The sequence below is a fragment of the Cheilinus undulatus genome, linkage group 5, assembly GCF_018320785.1.
Source record: "Cheilinus undulatus linkage group 5, ASM1832078v1, whole genome shotgun sequence".
In the NCBI taxonomy this organism is placed as follows: domain Eukaryota; kingdom Metazoa; phylum Chordata; class Actinopteri; order Labriformes; family Labridae; genus Cheilinus; species Cheilinus undulatus.
Window position 1 is genome coordinate 41,951,076 of NC_054869.1, and position 21,628 is coordinate 41,972,703.

Here is a 21,628-nt window from a genome sequence, read left to right on the forward strand (position 1 = left end):
TTGTATACAACTCGCTAAATTATGCGGCAATAGTGTTAAATAACTGGAGGCTAGAGCGAAGTATCTCATACCACCCAAAAACACCAATATATCCCTTTAAGCTCCAGTTCTTGGATTTTTTGTAGATTGATTGAACATTTAAAATATGGTGATGTCCATTATCTGGTTTCATAATGCCTCTTCAGAAACCAGTGAATGACATCACTGAGAATACGTCCATGTTTTATTCCTTCTATAATGCTGACTGATGCCTGATTGATGTTCATCATGTCTGTATGCCTTGTGTTAACGCCCCATTATAAGCCCCTTTTTTTAAATGCACAGTTTGAACGTCTTGGTCAGTCTGCTGAGAAACAAAACTATAAAATCTCAAATTAGATTTCAAAAGACAACACGGCCTCCCAGTCCTCCCATCTACTGTTTTACTGCCCCACAACTCTGGAGACGGTGTCAGCAGTGGTTAAATCAAGCTGTTGCATTACAGTTTCACATAAAAAGCAAACATCTGACATGTCATGGTTAAAGATATATATGTATGCATGAATGTGATACTACGTCAAATTTCTTTATGATCCTTGGAAAACGTCTAGGACAAACTGCATGCTTTAAAGGAACCCAGGCAGCATATACGTTTTATTACCTTGAATTATGTGAACTTTAGTGTATTACTGTATGCGTGTGTTAAAGCAGTTACTCCTTTTATTTCTTTGGTGTCATATGATTTACATGTATTGTTTAAACTTACAACAGATTTAGCAGCTTGTAACTTCAATGCTTAGGTTCTCCACCCCCTTCTATGTACCGTTAAATTGAATTTATGTCTCCTAAACTTAGTCAAATATGTGGAATGGCTCTACATCTTTGCTTTGTGCTTTATTCCTATTCTCTCACTCTGTGCTCTTGTGCCTTGTTGTGGTTTGATGCAGCACTATTGGAGACGTATCAGCCTCTCTCCTGTTCTTGTGGGGTTAAACCTGATGCTCCTGTTTCCTCTTATGGTCGGTTTTTAAGACTCCCTAGGGTGCTACTACCCTGCTATGTGTTTTTGTTGGAATAAGATCCCCTATAAAATGTCCTTGTTTGTTGTTTTGTTACCACAAGAAACCAACTGGCTTCAGGTAACAGAAAAAAGGAACATTTCATTGGTTGTGATATCGGTGTCCAGATCACAGTCACTGAATTTCACAGATAAAGTAAAGAAGTGTATCTTTATGTGCACATAAGCAACAGAAAAGCTAACCTAAGCTGCCCCTATAGATCTAGGTCATATCAAGTCTGTATTCAGAGCAGTGTTTGTTCCCCATCCAAAAACCAGACAACAGGCAGCTAGACATTTAAGAATCTCTTTCAAGAAAACCACAGTGGATTCATCCCCTCAGGCGTTTTGTCTCGCCGTATTGATCTGAGGCGAAGGATGGAGCAGCACAAACATCTACAACAAGTGCGTAAACACTCGTGTCTAACACGGCCTACATGATGTGAAGCTTGCCTCGAAATAGAAACACAGTCACTGAAACAATAGCTAGAAATCAACAATGGAGGTTTTCCATGTTTTCTGTGCCTGCGATGGCTCAAACAAACTTTTCTCAGAGTTGATTTAACTGTAATGTTTTTGTAGTGAAACGGCTCTCGTTTGAACGTATCTCTGTTTGTTTGGTCTGGTCAGCGTCAAAGCTTCTTTCAGGATCTCAAGTGATGTCATGGTCAGCTGGAAGGCCTGTCATGGCCTCTGTGGAGATTGTGGTGGGAGGTGGAGGATAAGGAACAAGAAAACACAAACCCACAAAAAACTCAAACGTACTCTACAGATTGTTTTTGTTACAGAAGGACCAATCATCTGGGTAGAGCTGTGCATCTTGACTGGTTTGAAATCCTCCATTTTCTATGTAACTGCCCATGCCTACTTTTTTCAACAGAGGCAGATTTTTTGATAAACAAACTCTTAATGCCAATGCCGTTTTCTTTACAAAAACAATTTTTTTGTCATTTAACTAATGGATATTAATGATAAAATTATTGAAATAATATTCATTTCTTTCCTGTAAAAGTTATTCATAAAAACAACAGCCTAAAAAGGCTTAATATTTGACAGTACACAATACATTTTACAGCGTTAATGTAGCACTTAAAGAGTTAAATTTAACACTGCATCTTAGCGTATATGGCCCCATTCAAATGTGGTGTTAAAGTAACTTGTTCTCTAGTGTAAGAATTCAAGATTTAATTTAACTCCAAATAGTTAGAAGGGCAATTTATCCTCAGTAGTGTTGATCATTTTAACATGTGTTACAGCACATAGAATCCACTCAGCAAAATCTTCAGTGTCACACTCTTACTCTTCCCCAGAGTTAGTGCTTCTGTCACAGCTTCAGAATTCCCTAATCGTGTTAGATTTTAAAACTCAGTGTTATTTTCTGACATATTTAAGTGTATTTCCATCCCTACATTGTTTAATCCTTCACTCTAAGGTGTTCATTTGAAGCATTTACTGTACTAGTAAGTGACTGATACATTTCCATCTCCTTTTAACACTTCTTTAATTTCATCTTGCAAAAAAAGTTAACAAAGGGAGGCTTGTGTATCTGTATATAAGAACGAGACACAGTCAAAGTCATAACCATGATGCTCTCATACACACAGAACAGCTGACCTTTACAAATTGATCCAACTCACTCAAGCAGGAAGTGGCTAACTCAGAGAACAACTTCATGCATGGTGCAAAAGCGTTTACGTAAATCCAAGCAGTGATCTCTGTACCACAGTCATCATCCAAACACAACTAAGCACAACACTAACCTGACACGCCAGATGGATGTGTTTCACATATCCATCTGGTAAAGCTTCAATAGGAAATGTTTGAGAAAAGGCAGGGGCTTTGAAAAAAACTTGGAGTATGATTGGGTGAACGTTCTGTCTGTCACATCTCTACGGGCCAATAAGAGCAACAAAACATGTGACGTTGTCGCTATCAAGCTGCGCATGTGCAGCTACCAAAGAATAACGCGAAACACGGCGACTATAGACATGTAAGTACTCGACTTTTGTAGTTTTTGAAAAGAAAACAACTCACTGCTGTTCTTTGTTCTTCTTTTAATGAAAAAATGTCATCAAGTTCTGATAAAACTGGCGCTTTGGCAGCATCCACGCTAATCTCTCACACCCCCAGATTTTAAATAGCAGTGGGCAGAGCTAGGTTCACTCGACTGTCTTAGACTGATGTATCAACAATGTTAAATCACTCCAACACTGAAGCTATTTAACTCAGAATGGGTGTTAAATTAACTCTAAAATAACAGATAATTTAATGCTCCATTCTTTTTCCATGTAGAATTGCATTTTTTCATTTTATTTGTTTATTTCAGACTTTTCACAAACAATAGAAATAACAAAATCTTTAGAAGTTATAATCAGGCAAAGTAGACAAGAAGAAAGGAAAAACCACAAAAACAAAACACCGTATCTATAGAGTCATCCCCTTTAGAATTTGATCATTAAAGATTTAGTCAAGTTTCCCCCTATTTCTTGATCTATAAGTGAACTTGTTTTCTAAAACATTTTAATAAACAGTGCTACATTGTTGAACATCTTTACCGACTCCTTCCTTCTTTCCTTCCCTCTCTCACACTTCTCTTATTTAATAAGAGAGATAAACTTTGTATCACCCTGCTGAGATTTTAAATCTGAGTTGAAAATGTGACACATAGTCTCATGTGACAGGTAAAGGATTTTAAATCGCTAAAAACTAATAAGGGATGCACATTTGCTGGCCAGATTGCAGAATTCTGATATCAAATTAGTTGGTGCCAGAATGAGTCCGTTAAACTGACTGCCTATCGTTCTATTTTTTTTAAACTGTGGCCTGATATTCCGGTCAGATGCTCTTTTATAACTGTAATGAAGACTCCTGCCACTAGTAGTCACTGCAGCTTTAGTTAATGGCTGCTGACTTCCTGCCAGAGTTTTACCCCAGCACTTCGCCAGATAAAAACGTCAGAAACTTAGCATTTAGTGTGCTGTATAACATATGTTTTAACATATGGCAGTATTTTGAACCAGCAAGTGAGACTAAAGTATGTGGGCTTTTAAGGGTTCAAACTCAACTGAAGGGATGAGCATGATAATAATCTGCAAAGAAAGACAAAGGCTAGTGGAGCTAGCTGCTAACTTTAGCCATACTCTAAGAAAGCAGCCTCACATCATATATCCACTGACACAACAACCCTGTGATGAATCTTTCTGTTTTCTGAGCATTTTCTCCACTTTAAACTAGGCAAACACAATTTAAATGTAGCTGACTAGGAAAATAGCAGCCTGGGAAACCCTTAATATTTGACATTACCGCATTTAACGATCGCTACAGTACTGCAATAACTTCTATCGGCACACTCTGCAGACTTCTGAGCACTTCCATGTTCTAACGCTGGCCTTGACGTAACACTGAAGCTGATTGGTTTACTAGCATCACATGTGACTGCTGCTACCGCAAAGACAGGGGAAACTATTTAACATAATTTAAATTAGGCTAAATTTGAAATGCGTTGAAATCAGCCCTGTTGGAAGATAAACAGCATCGTCTGCATTGGTCAGAGCTGCCTCCACATCTGTGCAGAATCCCCCATGTCTGCATCACAATGCATCATGGAAAAGATTAGACAATAAAAAGGAGCATTAAAAAAAAATCAAAATGTCAAGCTCAACAGATGGTTTTAATGATGTCTTGAGCAAGGATTTGAAGTTTTCTATATTGCCCTACCAGACTGCATCTTGGAACATCAAGGAGAATCTGGTGAGTTGACTGCAGAGCTCCGACAGGAGCGTGCTGGTGCACCAACTCAGCCACTGTAACTTGTCCAGTGGGATGTCGGCGTCAGCATACATAGCCACAAAATCCTAAACAAACTCTCTTGATGAATCCTCTGATTTGTATAAAGCTTGTCTGTAGGGGCATGGTGGCCTGGCTTAAATGATCACAAACACAACATGAATGTGGCTCCACAAACATTATTCCCATTTCTATATAAAGCAGGTTTTAAATGAGGTGTGTTGCTATTTGAATGACAGAATTATGAGGAGTAGTGAATGGACAAAGGCCAGTTGACACAGACGCACACAGATGTACATACGTACATGCTTATACCATGATGTATTAATTAGGGAGAGGTGACAGTGATGCAGACATGAAGGGTTGACCCTGGAAATATTGCTGCGGTGCATTAACAGACCGTAAGGACAGGTTTGTACACTCGGCAGCATCTGCACAGCAATTGGATCCAAATCTTTGCTTTTATTTGGAAAGTATATTTCCAAATATTGTATGACAGAAAAACCCCACTTTGATTTACACATGGTTTTGTTTTCTTTAACAGAGCTGTTGCTACTGCAGTCCTTTTAGCCTCCAGTCTGGTGTTTTCAGAAGCCATGTACTTATCCTAGATTTGCACCTAATAGATCTTCAAGGGACTTCTTTGGCAGTTCCTACATGTTTATTGTGGAAATGTACAGCCCTTCTTGATCCTCATCCTTACTTCCTTATACATCTGAAGTCAGTACTCTTGATGTCCATGTTGAACAAATAATGCAGGTTTTGAAATGTGCTTCTGAAATCTCTCTTTCTAATTGTTTGAAGCAACTCTGAAAATGCAATATCGCCTATTTAAAAATGGCTTTGTCTGTGAATTCATGCATGCATCAATCATAGTATTTGGTAGGATTTGTCCTTTCTCTCTGACAGACCCGGCAGCAGATTTAAGTGTGGAACATTTCTCCCCTCTTTGTGTAGTACAGGGATTTCACTGTCATAGTAATATATGTACAAGCAGACCTGTGCTCCAGGGCCATGAGTTGAAACACAAGTAAACTGAAAGGGGTCTGACTGCAGACTGTACATCTCTGCAAGCCCCTCTCTCAGATAGTTATCTGAAACACCGTATATCTCATAGAAGTGCCGTAATTTTTGCCAGTCTATTACGGTTCAAGTTTTAGAATTAAAATCAAATCAACTTTATTAACACACAGTGTCTGGCATTTACATTCATGAAATAACCACACTGCAAACGTGAAAGACAGGCAACATTTCCCAGATAAAATAGAGAAAAAACGATCAGAGGTCTAATCTGGTATTGAATTACGTATAGACCCATTTTAGAAGTACTTACACCTATGGTGGCTTGCTTTAGCTTCATTAGCTTTAGCTAAGCTAACACAGCTATGCTAGCCATGTAGTTAATTTATTACACAAGCTAATGTTGCATAGTTAGCTTTAGCAAAGTGAGGCTAAGCACGGCTAATGCTAATGTAGCTAGGTATTTAACAGCTATGTAGCTTTCATAGCTGCTATGTGAGCTTTAGCTACATTGGCTATGTTGGCCAAGTGGCTACATAGCTCCTTATCTATAGCTAAGTTAACGTTAGCAGCGTTAGCCTCATCAAGCATAGAAAAAGTTAATTTAGCCATGAACATAATGCAGCTGCTTTGTTAGCTTAGCATTAGCTATTTTAGCTACATTATCTACATAGCATACACAGCTAACAGAGCTACATAGCTATGTTAGCTACATAGTGCCGTTGTATATTGCTTACGCAAATAATGTAGCTCCATTAGCTGTGTTAACTACATAGCTTCATTAGCCTCATAGCTTCACAACTGATGGAGACACATAAGCTATGTTGAATGGTTTTGTGGAGGGCCAGCTTTTTTCCTGTCAGCAGACTCTTTATACTGCTTTATTAAATGTTTGGTATTGGGTTTTTTAGGTCAGGTTTTCAACTTTTAACTTTTGGTTCCCTAACCGTTCCCTTAACCCTGACCCTAACCCTGAACTGAAGTGTAATCTGATTTTATTTTTTACAGAGGTTTTAACATGTTTTTCTGTCCTGAGATACACAGTGTCTCAGATGAATGGTCTATGAGTGGCTGTCAGAGATGAATAGTCTGCAGCCAGACTGTCTTGGGTAAACTAAGTTTTCAGTCTTAAATGAAAAAAAAAAAAAAATCAACCTTTATCTTTTATCTCTGACATCTTTCCTTCCTTAAGTCATCCATCTTCTTTTATCTCACTCTTCTCTTCCTCATTCCTCCCTCCTGCCTGTAACACCATGTTTTTCTTTTTCTTGGGAATGAGGTCACTTCTCATGAAACAAAGTTGATCATGATTATTGAAATTAAGCCCTGTTGAATATATGCAGTCATCATTCCTGAAGGAGGGATAGATATTCTACTTTTGTCCTGTGTATTTATTTACTGTACCTTATAAGGGGAAAGAGGGTAGACTGATCTGGTTTAGTTTCAGTTTTATTGCAGCCGAAACCTAAGCAGAACAATCTAACTTGTTGCAGTGAATGCCAGAGTAAAAAGTGACTGCCAGAGTTGCTGCTGCGTGCCGTTCTCCATTTGGGTCCAAATGTTAAGTGGGTGTCTGTGTGTCTTGGTCTGTGACAGGGAAGTGTGCTTGGGTGGTGTAGCACACTCAAAAATAAAGAATCAACATTAAACACTCTAATTCCTTATTTCATAAGCTGGTGTAAAATTCCTTTACTATGTAAGTTTAATCCAAAAGGAAATGTGTCACATCTTTGCTATTTTAAGACCAATGAGTGAGTTTTTCTACAGCTGGCCTTTAAATAGATCTGGAAGTGGTGTGTGCTTCTTTTCATCAGTTCACACATTGTACTGTTGGGTTTTGTGCGTTTCCATGTGTGTGAAGTAGGAATGAAGAATATTATGGTACTACCGTATCCCAGGGTATTTAGAAATACCTATGGTAACTTTAAACACAATAATGAAGACAGTGCTGAGTATATATATATATATATATATATATATATATATATATATATATATATATATATATATATAAGCTTGAAGAATGTGGATCTGATTCTAGCAGCAGCACTGCATGATTTGGAAAAATGATCTAACTGTGATTTTTCCCTCAACATTGTGACCACAATTTAATAAGCAGTTAATTTTAAGTTCCTCATCTTGTGTATTTCTCAACAAACAAGCAATAAATTGTTGTATTTTATTACAAACATATCTCTGGTAGATACCCTGACACTGGACAATTGAAACAAAAAAAAAAAACAAAAAAGACATAGCCAGTTGCAAATATTTTGATTTATTGCAAATTCAGTCTAAGCTATTTAAGGGAATAATCAATTATTTAATGACTTTCTCATTTTTAATATGACAAATGTACACAAAAATTAGGTTTTTTTGCAAACTATTCTTACAAAAATGACACTTGAATGATTGTATGATGTGTAGAGCATAACATTTCTCTCACAGAAAAATATATTATTCTGGTATTTTGAAACACATTTCAGGTCAAAGTAAATTTTGCACCTTTTGTGATTGGACTGCAGTAGGAAATATCATGCTTTAATATAAATTTTTATTAACTGCCCAGCCCTTGTGTTCGGGTTTTCTTTAAAGTGATGACAGAACTCCTGCTAATGATGTAAGGCTTATTTGTCAGGAATGAAAAGGACTAGCTCATATATACTTGTGCGCTACAGCATGGCATGGGTTGCAGCACTGCACTCTGGTCTTCTCTAAAGTCAAACCGTTAAACGTACTGGTACACCTCTGGTTGTGATGTGATCATGGCAATGTAGGTTTAAACACATATTAAGTCACCTAAATAGAGTGATGTAATGATGGGAAATTTTTAAAAGTTTACTTTTAATAACAATGTGTGCTGTGTGCTGCAGCAGCAACATAAGGTACAATTAAAACCATCAAGAATGTTTATACATGTTTGAACATATGGAAACCTCTTGAATGGGATATGTAGATTAGGTTAAAGGCATTTGTTGGGTGTTTTGGGTGCTAAAATAATCTATTACCTTTTTATAAGCTTCCTGTTGGCTACAGTGAAGTTCTCATATGATTATATCTTCAGTTTACCAGTGAAATGTGAAAATGATGCAACTATAAATCACTTCCATGCTCCATAGTAGGGTGGCCATGAGCCTCTGGTTGTGCTGTGGATGTCCCAAGGATCCAACCACCAGCCTTCTCCTGGTGTATTACCAGGGGTGGAAAAGCCTGAACAAAAGGGATGCTGTTGAGCTTGACCTTGACCTTAGCTACTCTCCAGCCCCTAGTTGTGGCACATCAGGCTCTGTGGTGAATCCTACATGCCTTAAACTTATGCCCAGGACTGTATAGTTAGTTGGACAAGCCCAGATTTGAGTAAATATGTAACACTAAATTGGTAAATATACTGCTGCTTTATTCGTTATTTCCTACATGCAGGCACTCAGATTTCTATCTCTCTGTGGTCCTCCTTGTAGTTACACACTGACCAATGGGGGGCCAGCTGAAAAACAAGTGAAAAACAAGGGATATTTTTGACAATCCCCTCATGTATGTGGTTTAAATATCTCTAAAGTCAAAACTACTCCAGTGGAGTTTTACATGTTTTGCCAAGAGGAGACTTGTTGGTGTGTGAGTGTTAAAGACCATGGCCACCAGATGGAAAATGTAAAATACACTACATAAATGACAGATCACAAACAAATAAAGGCTTTGTCTGATAGACTGACTTGTACTTGTAAAATCCCTTCAGGTGTGTAGCTCATTTGTGTATCCTAGCCTGCATACATGTTGGTTTTATAGAGTACGTGCTCCACTTCCTCTGGGTTTTGAACACATCTCAGTCCCTGCCACCTTTTTTTAAAACCTCCTGGGCCTCTTGACCCCTCCACTTTTTACGCATGAACTCACACACAGAGATGCAACAATCTCTCTTTGATTCAGGTTTGCTGGTTAAGCTGTTGGCGTGTTGGGGCACAGCCCTGGAAACATGGGTCTATGATCTCACAGGAGCAGGAATAGACCAGAGAGATTAAACACAAATGCACAACTAAGAACATGGAACAGCCGCGGGGGCACAGACGATTTAAGAGGAGATAAAGGAGCGATTATGTCCTCCTGTCTGTGACAGATCAATTTTAGGTAGTACAGTAATTTGGAAAAAATCTTGTAAGTGACTGAAAGTGGAAAAAACAATAAATGGAGGCCCATTTTTTCTTGTCTTTCCCTTTCTGTGTTCAGTAGCTGACTCTGCTTTTAAAGGACTAGTAAATAAAAGTTTTAAATCAAAGCCAACATCTAGGATGATACTCTGACAAGGTGATCAGCTCTTTTTCATTTATTTAACTCTGTTTCAGCTTCCTTGCAAAGCAGATGGATTGGCCAGATACCATGTCCGTCATCAGGCAAATCCATCTTGCAAAGCTCCAAACTGATATGATTGTGCCAGGTCTGAAAACGGACCAGACCAATCAGCTTCATTTGAGGAGAACCAGGCAGTAGCTAGTTGTACTGTGAGAGGGTATATACAATGTCTGCCGCTGGTGTAGCGATTAGCTCAGATTTAGCTGTCTTTCACATCGCTGTGGAGAAATTTTGGTCCATTCTTCTTTTCAGAATTGTTTTAATTCAGCCACATTGGGGGGGGGGGGGTTGCCATCATGGACAGCCTGTTTAAGGTCATGCCACATCATCTCAGTCAGATTCAAGTCCAGACTTTGACTAGACCACTCCGGAACCTTCTTTTTTAAACCATTCAGGGGTGGACTTGCAGGTGCTTTTTGAATCATTAACCCGCTGCAGAACACAAATGGGCTTGAGCTTTAGGTTTTTAATTGATGGCTAGACATTCTCCTTCAGGATTTTCTGTCAGAGAGCAAAGTTCATGGTTCAATCAATTGCAGCAAGGGGTCCAGGTCCAGCAAGACCCAGACCATGACACTACTGCAGACATGTTTGACTGTTAGTGGTGTTCTCTTTGTGAAATGCTGTTAGTTTTGTTAGACCTTCCAAAAAGGTCAACTTTCGTCTGGTCAGTCCACAGAATATTTTCCCAAAAGTCTTGATGATCATCAAGATGTTTTTTTTTTTTTTCAATCAAATGTGGGACAAGCCTTTGTGTTCTTTTTGGACAATGGCAACAATGGCTTTAACTGAGTCAAGTGGATGTTGTTCTGGGTTCTATTGTGACCTCCTGGATGAGTCGTTGATGCGCTCTTGGAGTATTTTTGGTAGACTGACCAGTCCTAGGAAGTTTCACTATTGTTTCAAGTTTTATCCGTTTGTGGGTAATGGCTCTCAAAGTGGTTTGCTTGAGTCCAAAAGCTCTAAAAATCATTTCGTAACCTTTTCCAGGCTGATAGATCAGTGACTTTGTTTCTTATTCGTAATTTTTTTTTTTTTTTTTTTAACATGGGGCCAGGTTGGCTTGGATTGATTATTCCCCCCTTAATAAATGAAATCATCATTTAAAAACTTCACATTGTATTTACTCTGGTTATCTTTGTGTATTATTAGAATTTGTTTGATTATTTGAAACATTTAAGTGTGGCAAATATCCCCCCCAAAAAAATAAGAAATCACATGTGAAATGCTAGAAAACATTGGGGCCCTGCTTTTTTTGTTGATTTACTGTAAATTTAACTGCAGAAACTTGTCAAATACAATAAAACCATAACAGAAACAATGTAGCAGGCTTGGAAAGCATATTTTTATTCTTTTGTACAAGTTTATGCATATCTAAATAAAATGATTAGAAACAAATGAAACATCAGAGTGCGGAGGCCAGAAAATCACATAAACTTGAGATTCACATGCAAACCCCAGTGAGCAACATTAAAAAAGAACTACAATAAATACGACCATGAATGTCTTTAGAAATATGGAAAAACGTTTAAACGCACCACAGCAATCATGGCATGCATTGGGATGTGGTAAGGTATCAAAGCAAAACCAGAAAGGCTGTCACCACAGAGAATAGTTGGGGTATTGCTGAACAGACCAATCACTTTATTATATAAAACTTCCACAGACATGAAACAGAGTAAAGGAAGCAGACACGTAGAGCCTGACAGCTGACATGCAACATGCAGAGTTCCAAATTCAGAGTCAGACCCACCAGCTGCTCCCAAACTCATAATCAAACTCTGACGAAGAACACACACATGCAAAAGCAGCCCAGCAAATGTTTCCATGTGGTGTGTAAGAGGTAGACCTCTGAAATGTCATGTTTGTCATTGTCACACTGTCGATGTCTTTATTGCATCCACTTACTCTTTGACCCTCACACATTTGAGCTACGGAGAAACATTCCAGCTGCATAGTGCTTGATACACTGAAGGTCCTTTTGTTCCTGCTATATAGGACACTACTCCCACACGGATCCTTCTATTCTGGTCACGTTTTTCCAGCACTAATCAGACTGCGTTAATATAAACTGTCATATCAATGCGCTTTCAGTACTTTGATTACTTTAATGCTAAAGAAAATGCTGACATATCTTGAATGCTCTCTGCCCAATCTCTCCTTGTGTGTTTGCTGATGATACACACAGTGAAGAAACTTCAAGGATTTTGAATGTTCAGCAGTCCAGCACCAACAGTTTAGCCTCATTTTAGTCTCTGTCATGAAAACTAAACTCATATTTGTCAATTTTTAACATAAAAGCTCAATTTTTAGCTTGTCTTAGTTTTCTTTCTCAAGAAAAAAAAACAGCCAACTAACTAACACTGATCTGATGAAAATAATTTGACTTTTAATGAGACAATTAAACAGAGGAATTTGCACAGCAATGTAGGCACCACAGCTCAAAGAGCCACTGGCATATTGTTAAGTAGGTAAATGCTATTGTTGCTCTAAACTACAACCAGAATATAATTTTCATTTGGATTCATTCACCTATTTGTAACTTTAGTACCAAAATCTGTCATGTGGTGTGACATGAATATTTTTGCATTTAAAATGTCAGTATGTAAAAAATGCAAATAGATACATTAATTATTTAAAATTATTTTATTTAGATACAAAATTTCATTTTTCTGAGTAATCTTATTTCTTCATCGTTAAAATAGTAACCATCCTCAGACAAACCAAATATTTGAGATTATTATTCTCAATATTATTATTTAATATTGAGATTATAATGTGAAACAATGTTCATTTGCTGCCCCCACAGTGTGGAACTCTTTACAGACTGAGCTGAAGCTCTCAGAGCTCATCTCACTTGGAGCCTTTTGGTCCATGCTGATGGATAAACAGCGTGAGACCACTGAACAGTGCCTGTGTTTCTGAATTGTTATTTTTGTTAAAGATACTGCACTTTATCGCGTAACACCTTGCTCTCACAAAAATGTGTATTCTAACTTATTGTATATTGCCACCATTCAATATGTTTTTTCATGATGTGTGCTGCTGACCTCTTGGCCAGGTCACCCTTGTGAAAGAGATCTTGATCTCAATGCGTTTTAATCTGGTTAAATAAAGGTTAAATAAATTGTGTCACACTTTATATTGTTGTGTCACAATGTATGATATTGTGTCACACTGTATGGTATTGTGTCACCCTTAATATTATTGTGTCACACTGTATGATATGGTGTCTCATTGTATGATATGGTGTCACACTGTACATTGTGTCACACTTTATATTGTTGTGTGACACTGAATGATATTGTGTCTCACTGTATGATATGGTGTCTCACTGTATGATGACCACAGATTATTTTAAATCTTTTCAGGTACAGAAAACTTTTGCTATGAAACACTTTGTACTAAGAAGGAAAGTATGGATGTCTCAGAGTTTAACCAGAGGATGTTTTATGTTTGAACTCCAAATTTTCACAATCAGACCCCTAGGTCTCTCAGACTTTTCCTTTCTTACATGCACTTTTCAGCTTCAAATTACTAGAGTTAGATAAGCTAGCTACATGGAATAATCTGCCATATTTAGATTGGTCATGATTAAAGGTATTAGCTAGAGAAAGCATCCAGGAAGAGGAGGAGTTAACCGCTGCATTTCCGCATCCACTCACAGGCAGGGTCAAGTTGATTCAGACATTTATGTTCACGCATGTATATACACCTCAGCAGTGCCACAAACTAGTCGCCCCCATGCCAGGCATTGCTCCAGTAAGTCATGCAAAAGAAGCAGTGGTCTAATATTTCTGTGTTAAAAATCCTTTTTATTTTCTAATTTTATGAGATACTGAATTGTGGGTTTGTATTTGCTGTAAGTCATGTATCAACAGTAAAAGAAATGAACACTTAAAGTAAATCAGTCTGTGTGTAATGAATCTATATAATATTAATAGCACTTTTTGAACTGAAGAGATCACTGGTCACTTTCAAATGAATGGATTTAATGCTGTGATGTGTTTGAAAATTTGATTGGATGCTCTTCAGTGTGTTATTTTTTTAGAGTGGACGCAACATCCTCTGATATCTTAATCAGAAATGACTGTTTAGAAATGGGCCCAAATTTAGTGAGTGAAACTGGAAATAACAGTTTCAGATCCTCACAGAAAGGCTGTAAAGGTCTGGCAGTAAAATTAAACTTGTTCTAATCTATTCCTTAGCCAGGACGATCCCTCCCTGCAACACGTTTCCATGTTGGTGTTTCCAGTTATAGCTCTGGTGTAATCATGGCTACAGCACTCATGCTGGTGGCGTATTTGAAATACCTTCTTGTTACCCTAACTACTCTATGTACCTTTCCAAGTACAGTTCATGCTGTTGGTGAGCCAGTGAGGTCATTGCTCCTGGCTTCAGTGTCAATGTATATGTTTGTGTTGCTCTGATTCTTGACAGTGTAGTGTGTCCAGGGAAATTCAGGACAGGATACAGCTCTTGCAGACTTACTGAGACAAAAAACAGAAAAGAAGCATGGGCTCTAGTGATATGAGGAATGTCTTTGACACCTAAGGAGCTGTTAAGAGAGCGTTTATGGTAAAGCAGGCCTTTCTTTGAAGAAGCATCAATGTCATTCCATCTTTCAACCCACCATAACAGTGTTAAAGCAGACATAGCAAAGAGCAATTTGACAGCTAGGCTTGTCAGAGGTAGTAAACAGCCTGAGAGGCTCACTTCAGGGCCATTGAGATCGTTTTCCTGAGTTGTTGAGGTCAGGAGGATCTGTACAGGTTAATTTAATGGCATGATGTCCTTCTGCCTCTGGTGTTAATATCATTTAAGAGCCTCACTTCTCATGTAAAGGTGATCACAGGACACTGTTGGCAAACAAAAACTGCAGAGAAACAAGAGACTGAGAGGAAAAGGCCAAGTGTTTGAGTAGCTGTGTCTGCAGCCTGGTGTGTTTTTAGCTACCAAAAGACTGTCGGTTCAAATTTACAGAGGTGAAGGACATGAACCTCCCTCAGGAAGTTTCTAGAAAGGCTGCTCTGAGAGGAATGTGGGGCTGCTGACATTTACACATCTTCAGTTACTTCACGGTTTACCTAACCTTTAATTTATGTGAACTTGTGTATTTTCTTTTCTTCTTATGCACAGTGAATTTGTAGAGCAGTGAATTACATTCATTTGTTCCATGTGCTAAATGTTATTTAGTTCGAGCACTTCACAAGGCCTATGAGTGTTGAAAAGAATAAATGTGGACCTATATGAGCAGTTAATATCTCTGTTGATTTTACATCAATATCCTGCTCCTTTTTTTCATTAACATCATCTTAAATCAGGCCTGTCAACTATAAACGCCGTTAGATGATGAAGTATTATAGTAATAAAATCAGCATTCAGATAAATTGTTCTGCTTATATTAGTCTGGAGTTAATTCAAAGTTGTAGATACAAGCCTGATGACCTTAAGGGAGCTCATTAGTCATGTATTAGTATCAAGAGTCTCAAACTCCAAGAGTATCACATTGATACATGCCTTCATAGACCAAAAACAGCTGCTCACAAAAGGCACTCATACTATTCACCTTCAAAGTGTGACTCGCCTCATACAGGCACTGGTAACTTCTCTTCCCTTTTGCAGACCACTACAGTGAGACGGCACCTCTGTCAGGAAAGAAATACACACTAAAACTTAAAATAAATAAATAAACTCTTCCAGTTAGAGTTTGGGTGAGGGTCAGGATACTGAAAATTGAAAGCCAAAAACCTGACCAGCAAAACCTAATCACAAAACATTTGTTAAAGCTGGATAAAGAGACAAAAAAAGCCTATCCTCCATGAAAACACTTTAGCACGGCTAACATAGCTAAGGCTAACAAACAAAGTTACATTAGCTACATCTGCACGCAGATAATGTAGCTATGTACCTAATGTACCGAAAGTAGTTAGGTACATTAGCTTATGCTAACATAGCATAAGCTATGTTCAGAAGTCCATAGAAATTGTTCAAAGAAAATTTGAGCGAAATCACTACAAACCAGAAGTTCCAAACAGGAACTTTAATAACTGTTATGTTGAAATAAATGTATTGGCACAGGAGGAAGATTCAGAAACTTCACAGAGACAAGAAGACTGGGTTCTCTCAGAATTTACTTTGTAGCAGCTACGGTCATTGATAGATGCACAGGCCAAAGACCAAGAATGCACACATTGACAGTCATTTATACACTTGACGCCCGATCCAGGGAGTCACCCCATGTGACCACTTCAGTTCCATAAAAGTACATTTCTTGACCACTATTTCTGGTAGCCTGCCAACTAACCCAAACTTAACCTTGTTACATCATTCCATTATAGAACACAATATTTTCTCACCAACAATGACCTTTTTTTACCATATGGTGTGTGTGTGTGTGTGTGTGTGTGTGTGTGTTTATATATATATATATATATATATTTTTTTTTTTTTTTTTAATTGCAATGGTGTTTTGTGCATTAACCCAACTTGCTGTACTACTGGATGTTGACTAACATTTGAATACAATAGAAACACACTCTCAGATGTAAAAACAGATCTTCTCCAAGCTGAAATTATAAAATAAAGTTTGATTGTAGCTGTATACACTTCACTCATGTATTTTGTTTCCTATCTTTTCTTCGTTCAGGGCTCCCAGTGTACCCAAACCTCCTCCAGTGGCACCAAAGGTACTGTTACACTGCATGTCACTGAAATTAGTCACTCAAGTGCACGGCATGCATTTTTAAAGATACATTAAAAGACTATGATTTTGTAATTAAGAAAAGCACACCATGAGAAAAATGTATTCCTGCTGGGTGGATATTTTTATGTTATATTTTCTAATTTGATTTTGTAAGATGAATTTACTCTTTATATTGGTTTTGATCCTGCAAAAACAAAATACACAAAAAAAGACATTTTTTTTCTCTTTAATTAAGAAAAGGTTTACTAAGTAAGAAATAAAATAAACTGTTTTGAGTTACGATATTATTAGTTTACAGTTGTGATTAACAAAAGTCTGAGAGAAAGGATAGGATGTAATTAAAAGCGGACTAAGAAAAGTTTGTCTAATTCAATAAACACATTTGTAATGCCAATATAGAATATCATGAAAAAGATTTAAACTGATGATCTTATGAGTTTAATTAATGTTTTATTCTATAACAGTAAATCAGTTGAAATGTTATTAAAATTTATTTGTTCTTATTGAGGCATAAAAGTAGTCAATCGACTGAAGCAGAAATTAGTTTGCTTACAGAAAGAAACGTCGTCTTCCATGAAAATGCTCTAACACAGCTCTGCAAGCTACGTCAGCTACATAAGCTATGTAGCTGATGTAGCTAAAGACTACACTTTTTACAGTTTCGCGGATTTCATAAACCCATGTTATTCATGTAAAATACCCATGTAGGTAACATAGCTTTGTTAGCATTAGCTAATATGCTAAAGCTCATGTAACTAAAGCTAACGCTAATGTAGCAAAAATGAGCCACCATTCATTTATCTACTTCTGAAATGGGGTCTATAATCCTGGATTAGACCTTTGACCTTTTCCTCTATTTTATTTATGCTGCTCAGTCTGTAATGTTTGTAGTTATTTTATTAAAGTAACTGCCAGACTTTGTTGATGATTAAAGTTGATATAAAAAAATTCTAAAACATTAAATTTGTTGTTACATTATGTCACTTCTGTTCAGACAGGGGCAACATCCTACATAGGGGATGCAGTTTGAGTGCAGGTCTTTGTTAGAAGAAATACTGGATTTAATTTATTGATTTAAATTATACCTTAGAGGTGCAATAACAGAAAACAGAAATAGTTTTAGCTCATTTTTAGTGAGGACATTGCAGCTGTCCCATTATCAAAAATTACAAGAAATAAAACCTTATGTAGGTTATTAAAATTGCTGTATAGCTGATCACCAAGAACAAGAATGAGACTCTTAAATTAAAGTGAAGGATCAAACAGATAAATCTAGAATGCCATTATTAGAATAAAGGATCTCAGCTGAGGTACCGTGGTGTGCTTTCTGTACTTGTCTGTAGTGACTGAACCCTCTGAAATGATGCCATGCACAAATTGTTACTGCATGAAAATCACCTGTCATGATTTTTTTTTTGTACTATGTTGTTTTTTCTAATGTTGCAAGTTTTTTTTTTAATTTAATATTTTTGTACTGATGCTTCCTAATTTTCCTAAAGACTACATTTCACAAAGTTAATTAATTATAATCCAAGCTGTTTATAAATCAAACACTCTTCAATGAGCTAATGCATCAAATATATCATTCATCTTAACCAGAGGGGCATCAGTATATTATGTGCTGTGTGGTGATTTGTTTTTCGTTTCTGCATGCTTTTCTCTCGTACCGGTAGGACAACAGATCAGACATCATAAAACCAGTCGCCCTCACCCACCCACCACTGCCACCCCATCCTCACCCTCACACCTTCAGCCTGTCCAGCCACTCCACCGCCCCCTACAACAAAGCCCCCAGACCTTACGGGGTCTGTGGATCAGAGAGCGAGTACCCACCTTCACAGCCCCCTTTTGCTCCCTTCATCCCTTCCCCATCCTCCGCCTTCACTCCTGCCTCCTCCCACAGCAGTCCTCCTTTTCCTCCTCCTCCACCTCCCGTCTCTTACCCATCCTCTCCCTCCTCCCCCTCCCCGCCTGTCCTCGTCCCACCCCAGCCATCGGTGTATAACACGCCGATCAACCTGTACTCCACCGAGAACGCATGTGAGGTGGCCATGGGGCAGAGGCGGGGCCTGTTGGAGAGTCAGGGCGGAGCGTTGCCTTTGCAGTTTAATGGGTGAGTTTGGTTCAGTTCAGCCAGTCAAATGAAAGAATCCACTTTCTGCATTTTCCCTCTTTGGACCTTCTCCTTCTTGGTCCCTTTGAGCTGTCAAAAGGGAGATAAATGTTCTTTTCAAATGACGACTATCAACAACTTTCTCTATATTTCCCATCAGTCTATGATTTGCCAGCATCTTTCCAAATTAAAGAGGATGTTCAATGGAAGTCAAATGTGGCAGATTACCAAGTGTCAGAGTCCAGCCAAGGCTGCCCACTTTGAGGGTTGTACCCTTTATGCATGGAGCATGTAACATGACCAGTCAGCTATCTGGTGTGCCACATTGTCTTTTAACAGTCAGATGAACTGCATGTCCTATTCAGGGTATCTCATCTCAATGCCAGTTTCCATTAAGTAGGTGCTGTAAGAGGTGGAGTATACTGGTCATCACATAGCTGGCATGTAGAGGCAGGCATTCATGGTCACACCACACCTATGGGCAATTTAGCATCACCAGCTAATGGGGAGAACATACAAACCCCACATAAGGCCCTGTCTCACAGGGCTTAGACCTTTTTGTGAATTGACAGTGCTAATCACTGCATCTCCATGCATCCCAGTCAAAAATATCACTCTCTGGTAATCTTTCACCTCCAAAATGTAGATAAAAAGAATTTTAAAAACTCATTTCAAAAGCGTGCCATAAATTACTTCATCCATCCATCCATCCATTCATCTTCATCCATTTATCCAGAGCAAGGTTATAGGTTAAGCAAGTCCACCCAGTTGTCCCTTTCCCCAGTGACACTTTCCAGCTCCTGCTGGGGGATCCCAAGGTGTACAGGATACATGATCCCTCTAGTGCATTCTGGGTCTTCCTCGAGGTCTCTGCCCAGAATTCCTTACAGGAGAGGCACCCTGATCAAATGCCTGCACCACCTCAGCTGGCTCCTTTCATTGCAAAGGAGCAGCAGCTCTACTCCTAGCTCCCTCTGGATGTCTGAACTCCTTAACCTATCCTAAGGCTGAGCCCAGCCACCTTCCGGAGGAAACTCATTTTGGCCACTTGTATCCGCAATATTATTCTTTTGGTAATTACCCAGAGTTCATGACCATAGGTGAGGGTTGGGAGGTAGACTGAGGTAAATTGAGAGCTTTGCCTCTCGGCTCAGCTCCATCTTCACCACAACGGTCTGGCACAATGCAGTACGGCCAATACTGCACCCCAAGAAACTTGAACTCCTTCACTTGGGGCAAGGACTCACTTTCCACCTGGAGGGAGCAATCCACAGTTTTCCAGCAGAGCATCATGGCCTCAGATTTGAAGGTGCTGACTGCTTCACACTCAGACACAAACCATCACTTAAAATCACTAAATCACTTGATCCAATATCTACCATTTGATACTTCCATAGAAAGAGTCCTCTGTCAAGCTAATAAGGAGTTTGAAATCATTGCTGCAGAGAGGGATGTTTGGTTGACTTGCTTATTCTGCAAGGCACAACCCAGCCCTGAATGAGTTGAAATAAATGGATGGATGGTCTGGATTGCATTTGTAGCTCATAAAAAGACAGCAGTATTATTAGTTTCAACATCAAAATCAAGACACAATCAGAGTTGAGTTTTAATGCCAAATACATTTTCATACACACCTGGAATTTGGTGCAAAAAAAAAAAAACATAGACGAAGAAAAAAACAGTAGGAGGCTGTAAAAGCAGAGGCACTTTGGCTGACAGGGAATTTGAATTTATATAGAAATGTAGTAGCAATATGAAATATGAACAAAAAAGTATGTACGGTATGTTTTATACCCTGAAAAAATTCCAATTTTGACTAGTGCATTTCTTTTAGGAAGTGTCTCATTGCACTTTAAATAAGAAACTTTGACCTGACAAGTCCAGATTAGCATCTTGTGTCATCTTTGCAACAAGTAAGGCCTGAATTTCTGCCAGTGCAGAAATCCAAATCAACTCAATTTTTGCATGAAGAGACTGCATTTCAGGAAACTTAATGTGGCTTAAAATAAATGCATTGAAACATTTTTCACTTGAAATAAGACAAATACAGTACACTGTAAAACGCAACATTGAGTTGAATTAACTCAGTTTTTGTAACCTGTTCTAAATACTTATTTTAAACAAGTTACTTGTTCTTCTTGGCCATAACAGCTAAAGGGCTCAATTTACTTTAGTTTACTTGCTTTAAACAAACTAAGTGAAAAGGGGGTAAAATGGAGTTGTGTTTACTTAAAACTCTAAAACAGTGATTTTAACTCTATTTTTAAGGGCTGATAGAACTCATTTTAGTTTTAAGTGAACAGTACTTAAACAATTTAAGTATTTTTTGTTATTACTCAAATTTTTTGAATTATGACAAATCTGCAGTTTTCCCAGAATGCCTTTGGACACTAAACCTTTATGCACTCTGTTTGCCGCTGCTGTCTTGGCCAGGGCACTTTCGAAAAAGATATTTTTAATCTCAAAGAGGTATTCTCCTGGTTGTATAAAGGTTAAATAAAATAAAAAAAATAAATAAAATGCACTACAAGTGAGGTTGCTGTCTCAATTACATGGGGGTGATGTTAATGTTATTAATGTCTATGAATGTTGGATGGCACACTGACATTAATGAAATATCAACTAC

At 38.1% G+C, this 21,628-nt stretch overlaps 1 protein-coding gene across 5 annotated transcripts in view; it reads left to right on the forward strand.

Moving 5' to 3' along the window:
* pdlim5a (PDZ and LIM domain 5a) overlaps window positions 1–21,628 on the forward strand; it is a 125,270-nt gene that overhangs the window by 54,632 nt on the left and 49,010 nt on the right. For 3 of the 5 annotated variants that reach the window (XM_041786947.1, XM_041786948.1, XM_041786949.1), the window contains exon 4: window positions 16,833–16,872. In XM_041786947.1, coding sequence (XP_041642881.1) covers window positions 16,833–16,872 — 40 coding nt within the window. Of the gene's footprint in view, window positions 1–16,832; window positions 16,873–18,562; window positions 19,003–21,628 lie in introns of all 5 variants that reach the window. The other 2 variants (XM_041786945.1, XM_041786946.1) reach the window with 2 other exon arrangements.